General features: G+C 40.8%; 1 protein-coding gene across 1 annotated transcript; it reads right to left on the reverse strand.

Moving 5' to 3' along the window:
* Positions 1-3,511: 3,511 nt before the first annotated feature.
* On the reverse strand, positions 3,512-7,938 carry hapln2 (hyaluronan and proteoglycan link protein 2; the record flags this gene model as incomplete). Its single annotated transcript, XM_079165305.1, has 6 exons — positions 7,851-7,938; positions 7,525-7,629; positions 6,413-6,769; positions 4,618-4,734; positions 4,360-4,542; positions 3,512-3,789 (listed from the first exon to the last, which is right to left on the reverse strand). Exons 2-6 carry the CDS (start codon positions 7,601-7,603, stop codon positions 3,512-3,514), a joined length of 1,014 nt encoding a protein of 337 aa, XP_079021431.1. The 5' UTR covers positions 7,604-7,629; positions 7,851-7,938.
* Between the last annotated feature and the right edge of the window lie 9,442 nt (positions 7,939-17,380).

A 17,380-nucleotide genomic window follows, 5' to 3' on the forward strand; every position in this document is an offset into this window, starting at 1 on the left:
AGGATATAGTGACTGTTTGAGCAAATATGACAAAGAAAAGTTAGTTTTTATTAAAGTTACCAGCTGTAGCTTTAATTGCACACTTTTGACATAAAGCTCTAGCATCCTATTTCCACCTGGTAAAAACACGAGATCTGTTTCTGGATACGTCATCTGGTTTATGACTTCTGATCACCTGCCTTTGGTTTTATACCTGTTTCTGAATTTTGTCCTCATTTAAATGCAATTTGACACTATGAGCAAAACATTGTTCTTCAAATTTGTGATTTTGGTCTATTTTGCTTCCATAAAATGTTTTCTGTCAGACTCGTGGAACGTAAACATCCAAAACACACAGTCAGGTGTTTATTTTACTACTTTGTCTGTTTTTGTCTGTAGATTTCTACTAAATTCAAAGGTTACCATGACATAATGCCTCATTTGCATATTCAAACATAACATTTCAGAAAACTTGCAATACAATAAATAATAATCTTAATGTTGGTAATGAAGTGGTGAAGTTTCATGGTGATATCTATGAGTTCATGTTTTTACTCTATTCACCTGTAGTGTCTTCAACATCTCTTTAGAATGAGTTTGTTCTCAGACTCTGATGATAAATCTCCACTTCAGCAGCTCTTACACACACCAAACTTCACACGTTCATTCCTCTCTATGTGCTGAAGGTTCACACATCACTCACACACTCATTTATACATTATATCACTAAAAACATGGAGGAAATAGATTTTTTCTACTGCTTGTTAATAGTATTTTATGATTTATGTAGATATATCCTAAATCCCCTCAGTAAAAACAAAATGAAACAAGAATTTTGAACCTGGTTTTATCCAACGTTTAGATTTATGTTCTGGAAATTAGCACATATTTCATAAGTTAATAACTCATTTTCATATTGAACACAAAACTTCAGAAAACTTATAAACAAATAATTATCTTAATGTCAGCTGTGCAAGTTTCATGTTGGTATTAGTTATTTATTTTACCTTATTCACCTGTAGTGTCAGATTCAATCTTGAATTAACATATTTGTCCTCATTTGCATAATAAACTCACACACAGATCACATTTGAACACCAGGTGGAAGTGGAGATGAACAGCTGGAGGTGTAGGTGTCGAGCTCACTTAATTAGTCACCTGAGGAGGAGATCGCACCTGAAGCCAATCAATAGACTGAGATCGTCTCAGTGACCGTGAGTGAACTCTACTCTCTTTGTGTTTTATGTCGACTAAAACATTATTTAATACATCTTTGCATCTTTAAAGTGCAGCTTTAATGTGAGCAGATAAATGAATGAATATGTGCTGAAAATACAGCTATTGTTTTATTCTTGGAGAGAATATATAAGTAGACAATATCTTATTTAGAGAGTTACATTTTAAATGTAGATCTTCCGGGATCAATGAGGATTTTTTTTATTATTTCTGTGATGCAACAATATCTCATCTACTGTATCTTTTGTAGTTTTTAAAGAAGTAATGTAATGGACACTGTGGCAGTAATGAAGTTGATGTGAATTATTGATCTAATGAACGCATACTAAATGTACAAGTAGAGATAATACAAATAGATCCAAATAAAAAATTTACTTTTTGTTAAAGTAGAATTTTTAATACATGTCTGTTGATTTAACTACAATTAACCCATTAAAAATGTTTGTAAGAATGTATTTGTAATATTTATCATGACCACATGATTAACAGCACAATGTCTGATCAGATTAACTGTACTTGACTTTGCAATGTTATCACTTTATGGATTTAGGCTGTTTGAATTGATCATCCACGACTTTTTAAACTCAAAATAAGTTCTTGCTCTAACTAACGTAAAACCTTCAAATTGAAAAGCTGCAGCCTCCACAGGAGTTTAATATTATATATTTGTTTTTTTAATCACCTCTGACTCAGTTTCTAATTGAATTGTGGTTCAAAATCTTTGCTTAATAATTGAGAAGTGAAGTAAGTCCATATCCAGCCTGCTCTCATGGTGAATGAATAACACTCCATTTTGTTCATTTGTGAAGTGTAATTTATCTGCATTTAGTCTGTACTGACTGCAATGTAAACCCATCCGTGTGAACACAACGAGCGACGCTCAACGAATGAGGAAGAGCAGCTGACGAAAAATATAAAAAGTCAGAAAGTCAACTTCAAACGGGTCAAACGAACACTTTCAGCCAGGAGACCGGTGTTCGTTTTACATGCTTAACTTATGTACAAATGTTACATACTTATTTTACGTAGTTTAGATACTTATTTTATGCACTTATTTTATGTAGTTTAAGTACTTGTTTCATTTACTTATTTTTCATGCTTATTTTATGTACTTATTTTAGGTAGTTACGTACTTATTTTAGCTACTATTTAAGGTAGTTTATGGACTTATTTGATGTAGCTGACGTACTTATTTGACGTAGTTGACGTACTTATTTTAGGTAGTTTAGAGGTTTTGAAGCCTCGAGTTCGACAATTTTGCCGTCACCATCTTGGATTACGGCCGCCAATAAACGGAAGTTACTATATTAGGAATGTGGAGGAGTGACGTAGAGACGGTCTGGTAGAGACCTGTCAATCACTGTGTAGCCCCGCCCTAAAGCATCCCCTGCTTTATGGTCTGTTTGACTCTAAATGGACCATCATTTACTAAATGAACATCATGCTGTATTGAAGAAGACTTGAAACTAGAGATTGAGACCATAAACTCATGTTTACAATGTTTACTGAGGTAATAAATCAAGAGAGAAGTAGAGTCATTTTCTCATAGACTTCTATACAACCAGAGGAGTCGCCCCCTGGTGGTCAGTAGAGAGAATGCAGGTTTTAGGACACATAACCGGAGGTTCCCGCCCGGTATCAGCACATCCTAACTACTTCACTTCTACCATGACAACTTCTTCTGTCTCTCTAGTGCGTTCGGGGCGTCCCACGTCACTGTACAAGTGAAAAAATACAAATCTTCAGACTTAAGGAGGATCTTTAAATAATGCACAAATCATTTATTGGCAAATAAATTTGCTGACTTGTGAACACATCTTTATTTGAATAAAATAAATGACATGCAATTAATTTACAGATAAACCAGTACATCCTCAAAGTTAAGTTATTTACAGAGTTTTAGGTTCGGTCTAGTATGGACACGCTGGCAGGTGATCGACCCAGAATTAACCAAACATCTTTAACTGAACTTTAGTTAGTCGATGCAGAAATGTCAACACGTTATTAGTGCAAGAGTGATGATTGTGTAACATGTTTTATACCATTTACTTTCATTCTGCCAGTTCTACTATTAGTCAAAGTGGTTCGTGGCTTCCAAAATAAAAGATTGTTTCCTGTTTTTACCATCCAATTAGTTCTTAAATGTTTATTTTGACAACCAAATTTTCTCGAAGACAAACTACAAGCATCATGGAAAAAATAAAAACGTATCTTTGTCCCTCAGTTCAGGGTAGATTTGTCTTTATCTGAAATGGACTCACGGATGAAAGAAGTGTATTTCGTCTTTATTTTGGGGCTACCTATAGCAATAGGCGCCGTACAGATGCGTCATCTTGTTGGGGAATCCAAATGAGCGCACCCCTGCTTCGGGGATGCCCCCGCAGTGCTCCCTGGGGTCGCTGATAGGAAACCGTACGCTACCATCGCTCAGCCAGCCGCCGTCGCACTGGTCGTAGTTTTGGAAATGCCAGGCGGAGTAAAGATGGCCGACCAACGCCAACTCGCCACCCTGACGTTGACACGCGTGTCCTGCCTGTTCGAAGGAGAAAGCTCCTGATACGTAGGAGACGGAGCCTGTGAGAGGACGAGACACATCCACAGAAGTTCAGTCCACTGGCTGTTTATGATTTAAATGCGAACATGGTTTTATTTAAAATGGGACAAGTGCTTTATTTTCCCTCTAATTCACATTTTCATCATGTCGCCCTCCTTTCGGCCACTTCCCCAGACCCCTCCGATCCTCTACCTGTCCACCAAACCCTGTCCTGATTAAAAGCATTAATAATAACTAAATAGAAATAGACCATCTTCTCTCTGATGGTCTGGTTTACTGATGTAGGTCATATAGAGGATCAGGACTCAACTGAGACTGATTCACGACCAGGTAAAAGTTCCACACAGTAACCTTAAGATAATAATTTTACGGTTGTTATTTCTACTATACATTTTTGATGGAAAAATTGCTGGGGAGCACCTCCCTGAGCCTGCTACCACTCCGAGCCGGCCCCTGATAAGCAGAAGAAGCTGGATGGATGCATTTTTTTATTCATTGAATCCATTATTATTTAAATCTTTCCGATACCGATTCTGCCTCCAATCTGCTTCCAGCTTCCAGTCAGGAAAATGAGACTGCTCCGAGCTTACCAGACGTCTGGGAGGTGAAGCAGAAAGCGTCGAACCGATCGTGGTTCTTATCTTTTAACCCGTAACTGCGAATGCCAGGGAGCAGTTCTCCTCCACAGGCAGGCCGAGGATTAACAATGGGGTAATGAACGGTCCCATCGTGGAGCCAGCCGGCATTACACCAGTCCAGACCCTCCGTCCACGCTGCAACGAGGAGACATACTGGTTTTAAGAGAACTGATATACCAGCAATAAAATACATTATTGGTTGCACAGTACCTCTGTACAGCTGGTTGTATGAGGCCAAAGTGCCATCTTGCTGAGCACAAGCCTCCTTAGCCTCATGGAAAGTGAATCTGTAGCGCCCACTTTTACTCTGATATGGGAACACTACACCTGGAGATGGAAGACATTTGTCAGAGTTTATGTTTTTAGACTTGTACTGTATCCTGTGTATTTCAAATACACACATTAAAACGGTAAGTTTAACATTTTGAGAAGACACTGGGCTCGTTTTTACTTCAATTCACCACAGAAACAATGCTGAATTGATAGAAAATAGCGAGCTGATTTGTGCGTTAAAGTTTTACTTTCATTGTTTTTTTTATTCGTAAATGACAGCGTTGGCTAACGACATTAGCTATGTGTTTGTTTGCCAGGCGATATTTGTGTTTGTCAGCTGAATTAACTAGTCTGGCATTCTGTGAAACATTTTGGTTTTGCTTTCAATAAAACTTGAAGGGAGCAGCACTATCGCAGTCAGGGCAAAGTTACAAATACAACCTAGCAAACAAGCACATAATGCTTGCTAAAGTTTGTGCTTTGCGTTAGCTAATGCTAAATAACAGTTAGCTTTAGGCAACAAAACCACCAACAGTTAGGTTCAGGCAACAAAACCAACAGTTAGGTTAGGCAACTAAACTACCAACAGTTAGGTTCAGGAAACAAAACCACCAACAGTTAGGTTAGGCAACTAAACTACCAACAGTTAGATTAGGCAACTAAACCACCAACAGTTAGGTTCAGGAAACAAAACCACCAACAGTTAGGTTAGGCAACTAAACCACCAACAGTTAGATTAGGCAACTAAACTACCAACAGTTAGGTTCAGGAAACAAAACCACCAACAGTTAGGTTAGGCAACTAAACCACCAACAGTTAGGTTCAGACAACAAAACCACCAACAGTTAGGTTCAGGCAACAAAACTACCAACAGTTAGGTTAGGCAACTAAACCACCAACAGTTAGGTTAGGCAACTAAACCACCAACAGTTAGGTTAGGCAACTAAACCACCAACAGTTAGGTTAGGCAACTAAACCACCAACAGTTAGATTAGGCAACTAAACCACCAACAGTTAGGTTCAGGAAACAAAACCACCAACAGTTAGGTTAGGCAACTAAACCACCAACAGTTAGGTTCAGGCAACAAAACTACCAACAGTTAGGTTCAGGAAACAAAACCACCAACAGTTAGGTTAGGCAACTAAACCACCAACAGTTAGGTTCAGGAAACAAAACCACCAACAGTTAGGTTAGGCAACTAAACCACCAACAGTTAGATTAGGCAACTAAACTACCAACAGTTAGGTTCAGGAAACAAAACCACCAACAGTTAGGTTAGGCAACTAAACCACCAACAGTTAGGTTCAGACAACAAAACCACCAACAGTTAGGTTCAGGCAACAAAACTACCAACAGTTAGGTTAGGCAACTAAACCACCAACAGTTAGGTTAGGCAACTAAACCACCAACAGTTAGGTTAGGCAACTAAACCACCAACAGTTAGGTTAGGCAACTAAACTACCAACAGTTAGGTTCAGGCAACTAAACCACCAACAGATAGGTTAGGCAACTAAACCACCAACAGTTAGGTTCAGGCAACAAAACCACCAACAGTTAGGTTAGGCAACTAAACCACCAACAGTTAGGTTCAGGCAACAAAACCACCAACAGTTAGGTTCAGGAAACAAAACCACCAACAGTTAGGTTCAGGTAATTAAACTACCAACAGTTAGGTTTAGGCAACCTATTTTATGAACTGCCATGATACTGGGCAGGAATATTGTGAATTACCTTCAATCCTCAACGTAATGACAACACTCTCATCCTCGATGCCGTTGACAAGCTCGCAGCGATACATGCCGCCATCTTCCAGCTCGAGACCACAGAGCTGCAGGGAGGCGTCCATGGTGTGAGCCTTCCGGAGGGAAGCCCGCGGGCCAAGATGGCCGTATGGCTTGAAGGCGTGCGCATTTGATATCATGATAATGTTCTCCTGACCCACGTGTTCCGGCTCCAGCTTTGTCCATTTCACTTTGTAATGGCTTGGTCTGATTCTCAGAATGCACGGCAGGGTGGCGTTTTCTCCCCTTCGGGCGACGACATCAGCGTGCACGAGCGGCTCAAGGAGGTACTTCAGCTTCCTGGGTCCTGCATGTGAAACAGGATCCAGGAGGTGTCAATAGAGTGCTGCAGGAATCAGTCCTAAAACCCAGAAATGAGTCAGCGCTTTTGCACTTCCGGCTCCCTCGTCTTGAATTCAGTGTGTTTATGATGAACACTAGTGCTTGTATCCATACATGTATCGAATCCACTCAAAGCCATTCATACACTGATGGCTACAGGGCCCATATTCACCTGCCCATCAGGACTACTCATTCTCACCCATTCATACACCGGATGCACAGCCTTCGAGAGCAATTTGTCACCGGCATGGACTGGACGGGGATCGAGCTGCCAATCTTCTGACCCTCCCTGTCAGTACAGATCTAGCCGCTCCCTCATGCCCTGCAGTAAAACCTTTCCCCTCCGCTCCACCCACTCACTCACCTGGTCCCCATCTCCCTGATTAGTCTCTCAGTATATATACCTGCCCATCCCCAGTATGTCCACATTGTCTAGTGTGGATCTTTTCAGTGTTATTCCGCTTGCCAGTGACTTGAGCTTTTGGGTTTAAGCTCATCTATTTTCTAAGCTGTAACACATGGCCGAATGTGGAGTGGAAACCACATCCGGCCAGCTCACACCAGTACTCTGTAGGAGTACAGCCTTCCAAACCCTATGTTTTCTCCTCCACACACATGGCCAATCACGGCGTTAAGTGGGTGTGCTTGTCATATTGTCAGTTTCAGAAAGAAACAAAATTCCTGAGGTAACCAAAACCTCATTCATCATCTTTTCTGTACCTTCTCTGTTGGAGGTATAGATAGCTGAAGTCCAGGCGAAGCAGCTTGATGTTAATAGAAGAATCACAGCAAAGTTCATTATGAAGGGAGTCTCTCTTTTAGCTCCTGCAGTTCATAAGAAAAAAGCTTCAGATTCAGTCTTATTCGGTGCATTTAAACCAATCACACTATGTCTTTGTTCTCACATTCCACCTGAGAAATTGTAGTAAATTACAACAAACAATTGTAGTTGCTTAGGATCGCAAATTCCATGTCAGCATACAAACTTGTGTTTTTAGCTTTGCTCTAATATCAACAATCATAAAGGAAAATAAATAGTTCAGAACCTGTGAAGTTGTGAAGATGTGAAGATGCAGATGTCCGATCATCCTCCTGCGTTGTCCCACATGATGAAGATGTTTTCAAAGTGTCTTGAGTTCCTGATTAATTCATAACTTCTGGGATTAGAATCAAGTGTTCATCCCTGTTGGCTCTTTAGTCCGAAGCCCTGAATGTTCAGCTGTCATACCCGGTTCATCTCTCTGTCACTCTCTCACCCCTCCCTCTCTCTCCTCACTCTGGTCTTATGGTCCAGTCTGTTGTCATCAACGTGTGAACAGGATTGTTGTCCTCTCTGCTCCAGATGTTTACGACCATATAAAGGTCTGACACACTGTCTTTGTCTCCGATTTCTTCTGTGTTTTGTTCATTCAAAGCAGAACAACATGAAAAAAAGGAAAAAAAGGAATTCATGATTGAGTAGTTTCACACTTTTTCAAGTTTCCTCAACTGATATTGAAATGTGAAACAGACGTTAGACTTTTGGCTGTACTCAAAGATCGAGAGGAAGACCCAATCCTGCATCTTTAAGAACCTGATCTGAATCCAACTGGTACCCTAAATTTGTGACCCAAAACCTCAAACCCAAAGCTTTATCTTTTTCTTTATTTCCTTCATTACTGACCATTAGCAAGCTAGGCTAAAGCAACAAATTGGCTGATAATGATTGGCTATTAAAAAAATGACATTGAAGAAACAAACAAACACCAAAGTGATGCATTATTATGAATCTTACCGCTTATTTTTGACAGACCCGTCCTGCATAGTATTCAAGCGCTAGAGTTGGTTAGGCGTCTATGGTCGCCGGGGTACCCTGACCTGATTTGTTCAGCTCTGACCGATGGATTTTTGTGACCATAACTTACTCGAGGTTGATGCCATACTTCAGCAGTCGTCTCCGCCTCAACCAGCTACACAGGGCGGGTCTTGCCAAGAAATGCAGTGGGATTGATAATTCTGCAAAAACTGATGGGTCCATTTAATTTAGAGTTATTTCATTGTCTCTCTGATAGCAAGCATGCTAATTAGCTAGCGTGCAAGCAAGCTATGTTGCTACCAGGCGACAACCTCTGAAAAGCTGCATTCTCTCTAATGTCCACCAGGGGGCGACTCCTCTGGTTGTATAGAAGTCTATGAGAAAATGACTCTACTTCTCTCTTGATTTATTACCTCAGTAAACATTGTAAACATGAGTTTATGGTCTCAATCTCTAGTTTCAAGTCTTCTTCAATACAGCATGATGTTCATTTAGTAAATGATGGTCCATTTAGAGTCAAATAGACCATAAAGCAGTCCAAATATGGTCACTTTGTTTTTTGTTTTTGTTTACGTTTGGCAGCGAGCACCGAGCGCTTGGAGGTTGGAAGTTGGAAATTTGAACTGGGAAATTCCCACTGCCAACTTTGACTGAAACGCAGCATTAGCTAGCTCATTAACTGTGTTGGTGCCACCATTTCTTCAGAATTGGGGAGGTTAGACAATGATTTAGTTTGAACCCTGAAGAAACGGTTCAGATCACATAGAAACATTTTTTTTACTAGTCCTAAACCTTCAGAATAAGAATCAGAAACAGTGTATTGCCAAGTATGTTTGCACACAGAAGGAATGTGGCTTGTAGATTGGTGCATGACATTAAACACAGTGCAATAGTATAAGACATCATTTAGAGATAGAAAGAATTTGCAGGAAAATACAACCACTCGGTGTTTCGTAACTGTTTAACACAAATCATTCATTTCGTAACAGAATCGAACTTTTTATTTCCTGTAAGAAGAGGGATGAATATGGAATATATATAAATATCCTAACTAATACAAATGTGAAATGCACATAATGGCTACTTGATCGGCTGTCTAACAGCATATTGTAGCATGCAGTGTGTTCGCTGATGAGCCGTCACTGAGCCCTGCGGACAACAAACCTGTCTGTGTTTTCTAACCTTTCCCAGAAGGCTGTTGCCAACGAGGACTATAGTGTGCATTCAGCCATCTTTGTTGTTGCCCACAGAGCTCTGGGGGGCAGTGGGAGAGGAAGCTGGGTCGGCTCTAGTTTCCTCTGCCGTTGTGGCTCCCCCCCCCCCCCCCCCCCGCCCCCCCCCCCACTGGGACACAAGGGCCGCTTTGTGAGGGTCACGGTCTCCACGCAGTGACAGCAGACGAGGGTCACACAAACACCGTCCAATGCGGAAAAAAGATTAAATAATGGGATTCTTCTGTTTTTTTACTTGTGTTGCCTATCCATTGTGCTCCGTCATCAATGGGACTCTTTCTTGCCCTCCAATTAGTATTCACCCAAACACCTCTGGGTGAAAATGGCCAACTGTCTCTGCAGCACTACTATCGTCCGTCCGTCTGCAAATACTTTTGTACGGCTAGAAGGACAGCAAATGCACTGCAACAAATCACATGCAAAGAGAGAAATTCTAGCATGTGAAGAACATTTCTTTATTACTTTGACATCAAATGGGTCTCATTAAGAAAAACACCTGTAAAGTAAGAAATATATTCACCATTTTGACCCATAAGTCAAAATGACACGCACTGCAAATACGTGTAAAGTAGTAAAGAATTAAGGCGTAATTTATTTTCAGAACAAGGTTGATTTTTCTGAACTTTAGCACCACAAATAAAGTCATCAACCAATCACGTTGTCTGTAGTGGAGATAATCAAAACATACACTGTAGTGTACAACATTACATTACATTATTATTATTACATTATTCTACAGCATTGCACAGCTACCTCAGACAGACTGACCCAAGTTGTGTGTGCCTCCCCTATTACCAAAATAAAAAAACATACTTTCAATATTGTAATTAATTTAAGCATTTAATTAAGCAATTACTTGGCGTCCCCATCTCTTCTCTATCTAACAGCTCCTCACATTTTGGTGAGTGAGCAGCACACTCATCGCCCTCTGCTGCATGCAGACTGTATGAATACTGTGACGCTCCTCTTCTAAAGGCTCCTTAGTTTGAACTGTGTCCAGTTTAACACAACTGTGCGTTTCACATTTCATCCTGACTAATCTTTAACGAGTGAGGTCAGAGGTCAAACATGAGGATAACACCACGTCTTCATGCAAGGAAGACAAACATGTAACACAGATGTTATAATGCATCGTGTTTATTGTGTTCTTTTATAATAAACTGAAGTTAGTTTGAGTTCCTAACGTGAGAGATTTGAAAGATTGTTTTACTTTTAAATGAGTGAGTCATTTCTGAGCTTCTTCGTTTATTGATTTCATCTCCTTCCTGCTTTCCTCTCTCCTCTGCAGCTCTTGAAGTCTCTCAGTAACGACGTTGGCCTGCAGGTGAACTCTCGGCCCTGCGGCGATCCCCGCCACTTCATCTTTATTTGATTGATGGATTCGGGCTGAGTTTTAGATTACACTCCTGAAGCTGGGAATCATTGAGGATTTATTTGTTCATGATTATTCTTGTTCATCCTGTTTTAGGTTTTTAATTAACCCAACAGAAACCTCTTGAAAGCACAAGCTGCTCTTCTTTTCAGCAGATCTATGCTGCCATAAAGAGCCATTTGTCTTTGTGATGTGCTGAATGACTGAACGTCCCCTCCCGTCCATGTGAGGCAGATGAGCGAGGCTGATATGGGAGCAGGTCGGGCCTGCCTGCAGCCCTGATGTCGTATCGGTTTTGCGTGGTGCACCAAAGCGTGACTCTGCTGCCAAAAAGGCATGACAAACGGGCGGGGTCACGAAGGCCTCACGGGTTTAAAAGTATGTCCTTTTCTACAACATTTCTACAACTCTGAAAGGATTCCCCGTTTCGCCCCATGTGTAGACACGCAACCCCTGGAACATTTTTAACATTCCCACAGACGCCCCTGCTCCTGAAGCCCTCGCTGAGAGCGACAGTTTTTAAACATAGTGACAGATTTGCCCTCCACACAGTTTAGAAACTTATAGGTTCCTGACAGCTGTCTGACCGAGGGGTTACCTGTACCCCCCCCCTTCCCCCCGCTATTCATGCAGGTAAATGCGGGTACCTCTTTGTTGTCTGTTCATACCTCACAAGTGTTCGGTTAGGGAGTCTAAAAGGAACTGGATTTCACCTTTTGACCCTTCGTTGTGCAGCAAACAATGTTTTGCATTCCTTTTCCTCAGACACATGTATGAGGCGATGTTGTGTGATTGCAATGAAAGTTGGTCGCCCAGGGTGCGGTATGGTACGAGTCTTTGTGTTTCTGGAAAATAAAAACAGCATTTCCAGAAAACTCGTTCACTATTCTTTTCCCAGCTGCATTCAGGAGTCCTGTCACGCTATGAATGCTGGGCAAGTGAACCGCGTGGCGCTTTCTCGATCTTCTGCGGCTTGGATTGTACGTAATTTGTTCGGCAAACTCCAAATTAATAAATGTGAATGTGGTCCCATGATGCAAACCTCGGCCACCATCATCCTCCTCATGAATTCTGTGCAAAGTGAGAAAGTAGCACTTTGTTGAGAGGAAAAAGTGTTGCCAGATAACTCTATCCAAGCAGCATTATTATGTGTTCTCCTCCTTATAATAGGAAAAAAATGTTGTACTGCAGTTATCTAACATCCTCACGTGACTCTCGCCATCTTTTAAACATTTCCGTGGTGCGCTGGTTGTGACATGTGACTGTCTCCAGTCTGCCAACAGGCATGCAGGCTCTTCACTGATTGGCTCAGATACTCTGCCAGTTCATCAATGCTTCATTTAAAGAAAACTGATCATTTTAACAGCATTTTAATTATTTTTCAGTCTAAAATGCTGACCTAGTTTTGGTGAAAAACCACAATCATTAATGTAAATTAATTCATTTAAGTCTTTTTGACAAAAACAGGAGAGCGAACATTTGACCTTTTGACCGTAGCGTGGAGCGATTTACTGATGAACCTGAAGTTCTTCTACCAATCACTAACCAGTTGAGTTGTTTTTGTAACATGTTGACGCCCCGTGTGATAGTCACACAGGTAGATACAGATCAGAGCGCAGAGACAGGAGAGACATGCATCTACATTCCCTGCCTGTCTCACTACGTTCGGCCTGGAGCTCCTACGGGTGGTTTTCTCTGAAGCTAACGGCACAAAACCTCAAAACAATACTGAAACTGTGTGTGTGTGTGTGTGTGTGTGTGTGTGTGGTATCTACAATCCTCCTCAATTAACAAGGATACTTTTTACATCCTTCTGGGGGAACAAAATATGGTAAATGATGTAAATATTAATGCAGAAAAACTGAATAATGCCATGCATCCCATAAACTTACAGAGGAATGTCACCTATTTGAAATATCTAGTCTAATAATTGTGTAAAACATAATGAAATAGTGAAAGACAGATATATGTGTAAATGTGATAGTTGCTGAAAAATGGTATTGCTGCCACCATGACAGAAATACATTCAAAATGATAAATTGCCAGAAAAAAATGCCTTTTGGTTTTATTGAGCAACTTCATTTTCAGATATTTGTTACGTTTCCTGAACTTCTGTATTAAATTAGATATTTTTGCACAGACACACAATCTGAAATGAGTGTGAAGCCCCCCCTCTATAAAGCCCCCACGGTGCAGTATAATGGCTCTACTGTGCATTAGCAAGTTAAGTGTGAAATACCTGTCCAGCTCCCTACTGTATGTTATCTCTGTGTTACGTAACAGGCAGGTGTGGACCTGCGTTTATCTCGTCTCATCTGGTGCCAGGCCTCTTGTAGCCTCCATGCTGTTGCTACTGAAGTCCTCCCGCCTCCGATTGGAAGATTGTGTTATCGGAGGGGCCCAGGAGCCAGCCTGCTGTACTGATGGAGCGACAAGAGGCCTTCACTTCCACAGTGAAGAGAAAAAGTCTTTTATACGTGGCACGCACTTCTGCAGTCCCACGATGGGGGTCAGGTGCCACAACTGACAAAATAGTTCTAGTACTTCTCTATGAGAGTTTTATTGTTTCAGTGACAACTTCACCAACTGTTCTTTTTTCTTTTAGTTAAACTCAGTAATGGAAGACAATTCAGGTTTTTCTCTTAAGTAAATACTCTGTTTTGAGTAAAAGTCCTGTTTGCAAAGTCTTAGACTGAATTATGTATTATCAGCAAAATGTATCAAAGTGAAAAATACTGATGAGGTTATTATATTACATACATGATATCGTTATTTTTATTGTGAAAAGTGAAGTGTCTTAAAGCTGCATTGAGTGATTTATTGTCACGTAACTTCCGTAGTTATTTTAACCCAAATGACGATCTTTTCCGAAATGAGGCCACTGCTGAAGTGTCTTAAAGCTGCATTCTCTCTAATGTCCACCAGGGGGCGACTCCTCTGGTTGTATAGAAGTCTATGAGAAAATGACTCTACTTCTCTCTTGATTTATTACCTCAGTAAACATTGTAAACATGAGTTTATGGTCTCAATCTCTAGTTTCAAGTCTTCTTCAATACAGCACGATGTTCATTTAGTAAATGATGGTCCATTTAGAGTCAAACAGACCATAAAGCAGGGGATGCTTTAGGGGCGGGGCTACACGGTGATTGACAGGTCTCTACCAGAGACACTACGTCACCCCTCAGTCCAAATATGGTCACTTCTTGTTCACTGGTTGCAAAAAAAAACAACAACGGCGACGGCCTTAATCCAAGATGGTGACAGCAAAACTGTCGAACTCGATGCCTCAAAACGGCAGTCCACAAACCAATGGGTGTCTCAATGATTACGTCCACCTCTTACAGTCTATGTGCAAGAAGCACTTTGATGTTTGCTTCAAGAGGTGGAGCTACATTCAATTGCTTTGCAGCCATTTCTCAACAGTGTGATGCAAAAATGCGGTGCGGCAATAAAGAAAATCTGCATAGAAGCTGTGTTTTGGTATTTGAATATTGAATCAGCTGGATAATCACAGTCACTACACTTGTCCCTGTTCCCTAACTCTTTTCATACAGCTGTGATATTGGACGTTGTTTCAGTGATACCGTCAGTTGGCTGCTTCATCCAGTAAAAAAATAAACAGTGGAAGTTGTTGGACGCGGACAATTTAATCTAACTAAGCACTTTGAATTTAATGCAGTTTTTTTCCGATTTTTGACAGAGATATGTGGATTTATTTCAGCTTTGGTTTAACTTTGCCTGCTGTGTGCAACACTGTGTTATCTTATTATGGAAACATGTGAAGCTGTTGAAAGAAAGAATTACTTGTATGTGCACACATTAGTCGAATGTTTACACTCGTGCATCCTTTAATTTTGCATACTTTCTGTTTTTGTTCAAAGTAAAGCAAAATATAACATAAGAAATTAAATCTGAATGATTTCTCTCCAGCTTTAACAAAAAATAAAGTTCCACATTTTGCAAAATACAAAGAGCAGAATCATTAAAAAACGTTTTCTTGGTGAAATAGATTTGAATCTACAAAAAATGTCCGCTGACCAACCACTGACACAAGACACAGGAATGACAGTATTGCAGCACTTACGGTGCAATTCAAAGCATTTGAGGAATTGTTCAGTACTACGATCTGACGTGAATGTCTCAATGACGGGGACGCTTTGTATTTTTACTAGCACGAGACTCCTCGTGTCTGGAATGACAGCAAATCTTGGCAAGAGTCATGTGCTCATTTCTAAACATTTCTTATAAAGCTGCAGGAGAAAAAGCCAGCATATGGGTCTCCGATGGTTTCCTAAATTTGGAGGCAAACTTACTGACATCTCAATGTTTTTATATCTTTCTGTATTTGCTTCGGATATAATTTGTCTGCACTCACAATCGCCGCACTGATACATGATGAACTGAGAGGTCAGAGGTCATTGTCTTGATCTGTTTCCCCTCAGCTTTTTCCTTGCAAGACCACAAATGCACATGAGCTGCGGTGTCATTTGAGCGGCAGTGATGGGCTGAGTGGCTCAGCGTGTGAACCTCAGGTTGGCTTGTTGATTTAAGGTGAAACCTGTTGAGATGAAGTGATGAAGAACGAGAGACGCTCAGGAGAAAAGACCAGATGAGACTTGTCGGTACTTTAAGGCTTGAAGGTTTAGGTTCCTGTAAGTTATCGATACAAATATGTTACACAATCTAATGGGTTTTCCTCCAAAGATTTGACTACAGCTGCGTGATTCAGTCTCCGTACAGTATGGGATGTGTGGACACATGCTTCTGGTCCAAACCAAGAGCACAGCTGTGTAATCTGTGATTTCATTATTTCAAAACGAAGATGATGTCGTAATAGTTTCTTTTATTGCATCATAAGTCAACGTTACGACATAATTCATGTTCAATAAAGTTGATTTGGAACGAATGAATGCTGTTTAAATAATATTGAGATGTTTCTCATTTAGGAGCACCAAGAGGAGGCTCCGTTCTCACTCCCAACATGTCGAATCATTTTGGTGTCAATACTGTGTGTTGGTGGCTCTCAGCCTCAAGCCCTTAGCTTCCTACTGAAGACCCAAACCTTTTAAAACGAGTCCCAAATGTATATGAGGTCTCTGTAGTTTTTAATCAAACAAACAGCAGCAAATAGTGCATTTATTGGGGACTATTTTAGCGGCGGATTAATCCACATTTGGTGCTCTAGTGAGCATTTGTGGCAGCAGGACAGTGTGTGTGGGGGTGAGTCTGAATGAACTACAGCGTGTGTGATCATGGTGATGAAGGAACATGTCACCCAGTTGATGTGTTTTTAATGGCACAGAGGAAAAAAGAGAAATCAGGCTTTTTCACTGTTGGTTTTGTTTTTTTCATGAAAGTTTTTGCCAATAATAAAAAAACGTAGAACATAAAGATTCATCCCTTAATAATAACATATACGCTCAGAGTTTGTCAGGTGTCATAATGAGGCAGGTTGAGTCAATAACTGGATACAAAGGCTGATTGGACGTCCGACTGACTCGTTGACAGGTGGCTGAGCAGACTTTTCAGTCACCGCAGAGTTTATGTCTTCTCTCTGACGCCTGTGCTCTCAAGTATTGAAGGTTTAAATTCCCCCAAATCATAACAAAATTCCTACAAGGTCCGTCACCTTTCTGAAGTAAAAAGGCTCCGTCCCCGCTGATGGAGGACGGCGATACGTTTGTGAACGACATCTCTTATCAAACTCTCGAGCAGGAAGAAGAGGAGTAAAGCATAAACCCAACCTCCTTTCATATCTAATCACAGTCTTCTCTGTAATCCTGTGTGTTCGCAACCATTAGCGCAACCAACCCGCTTCCTTTCTCTATTGTGACAGTAGAAGGAAAAGTAAATGGTCTAAACTGTTGTGGTTTCCTGTGCTAATGTTAACTTTGTAGGATAAACAAGAGTTACTACAAGGAACTTTCATTTTGTGTTGATTTTGGCGGCTCCTTTGGACAAAAGTAGAAGTGTTTACAAAACCTCCAATTTTACTGCAGCAGAGTCTCCATTTTCACCGTCTGATTCTGATGTGAGTCGCGCGGGAAAACCAGGCGAGACCTCGAATCTCTACAAGAGTCGAAGCTGACATGCAGATGAACCTGTTAACATGGGCTCAGAAATATAAAAAGCAAGAGGTTCTGCAACCCACATCTTCAGTCTAAAGATGGCGGCAGG

The sequence above is a fragment of the Pholis gunnellus genome, assembly GCF_910591455.1.
Source record: "Pholis gunnellus genome assembly, chromosome: 8".
In the NCBI taxonomy this organism is placed as follows: domain Eukaryota; kingdom Metazoa; phylum Chordata; class Actinopteri; order Perciformes; family Pholidae; genus Pholis; species Pholis gunnellus.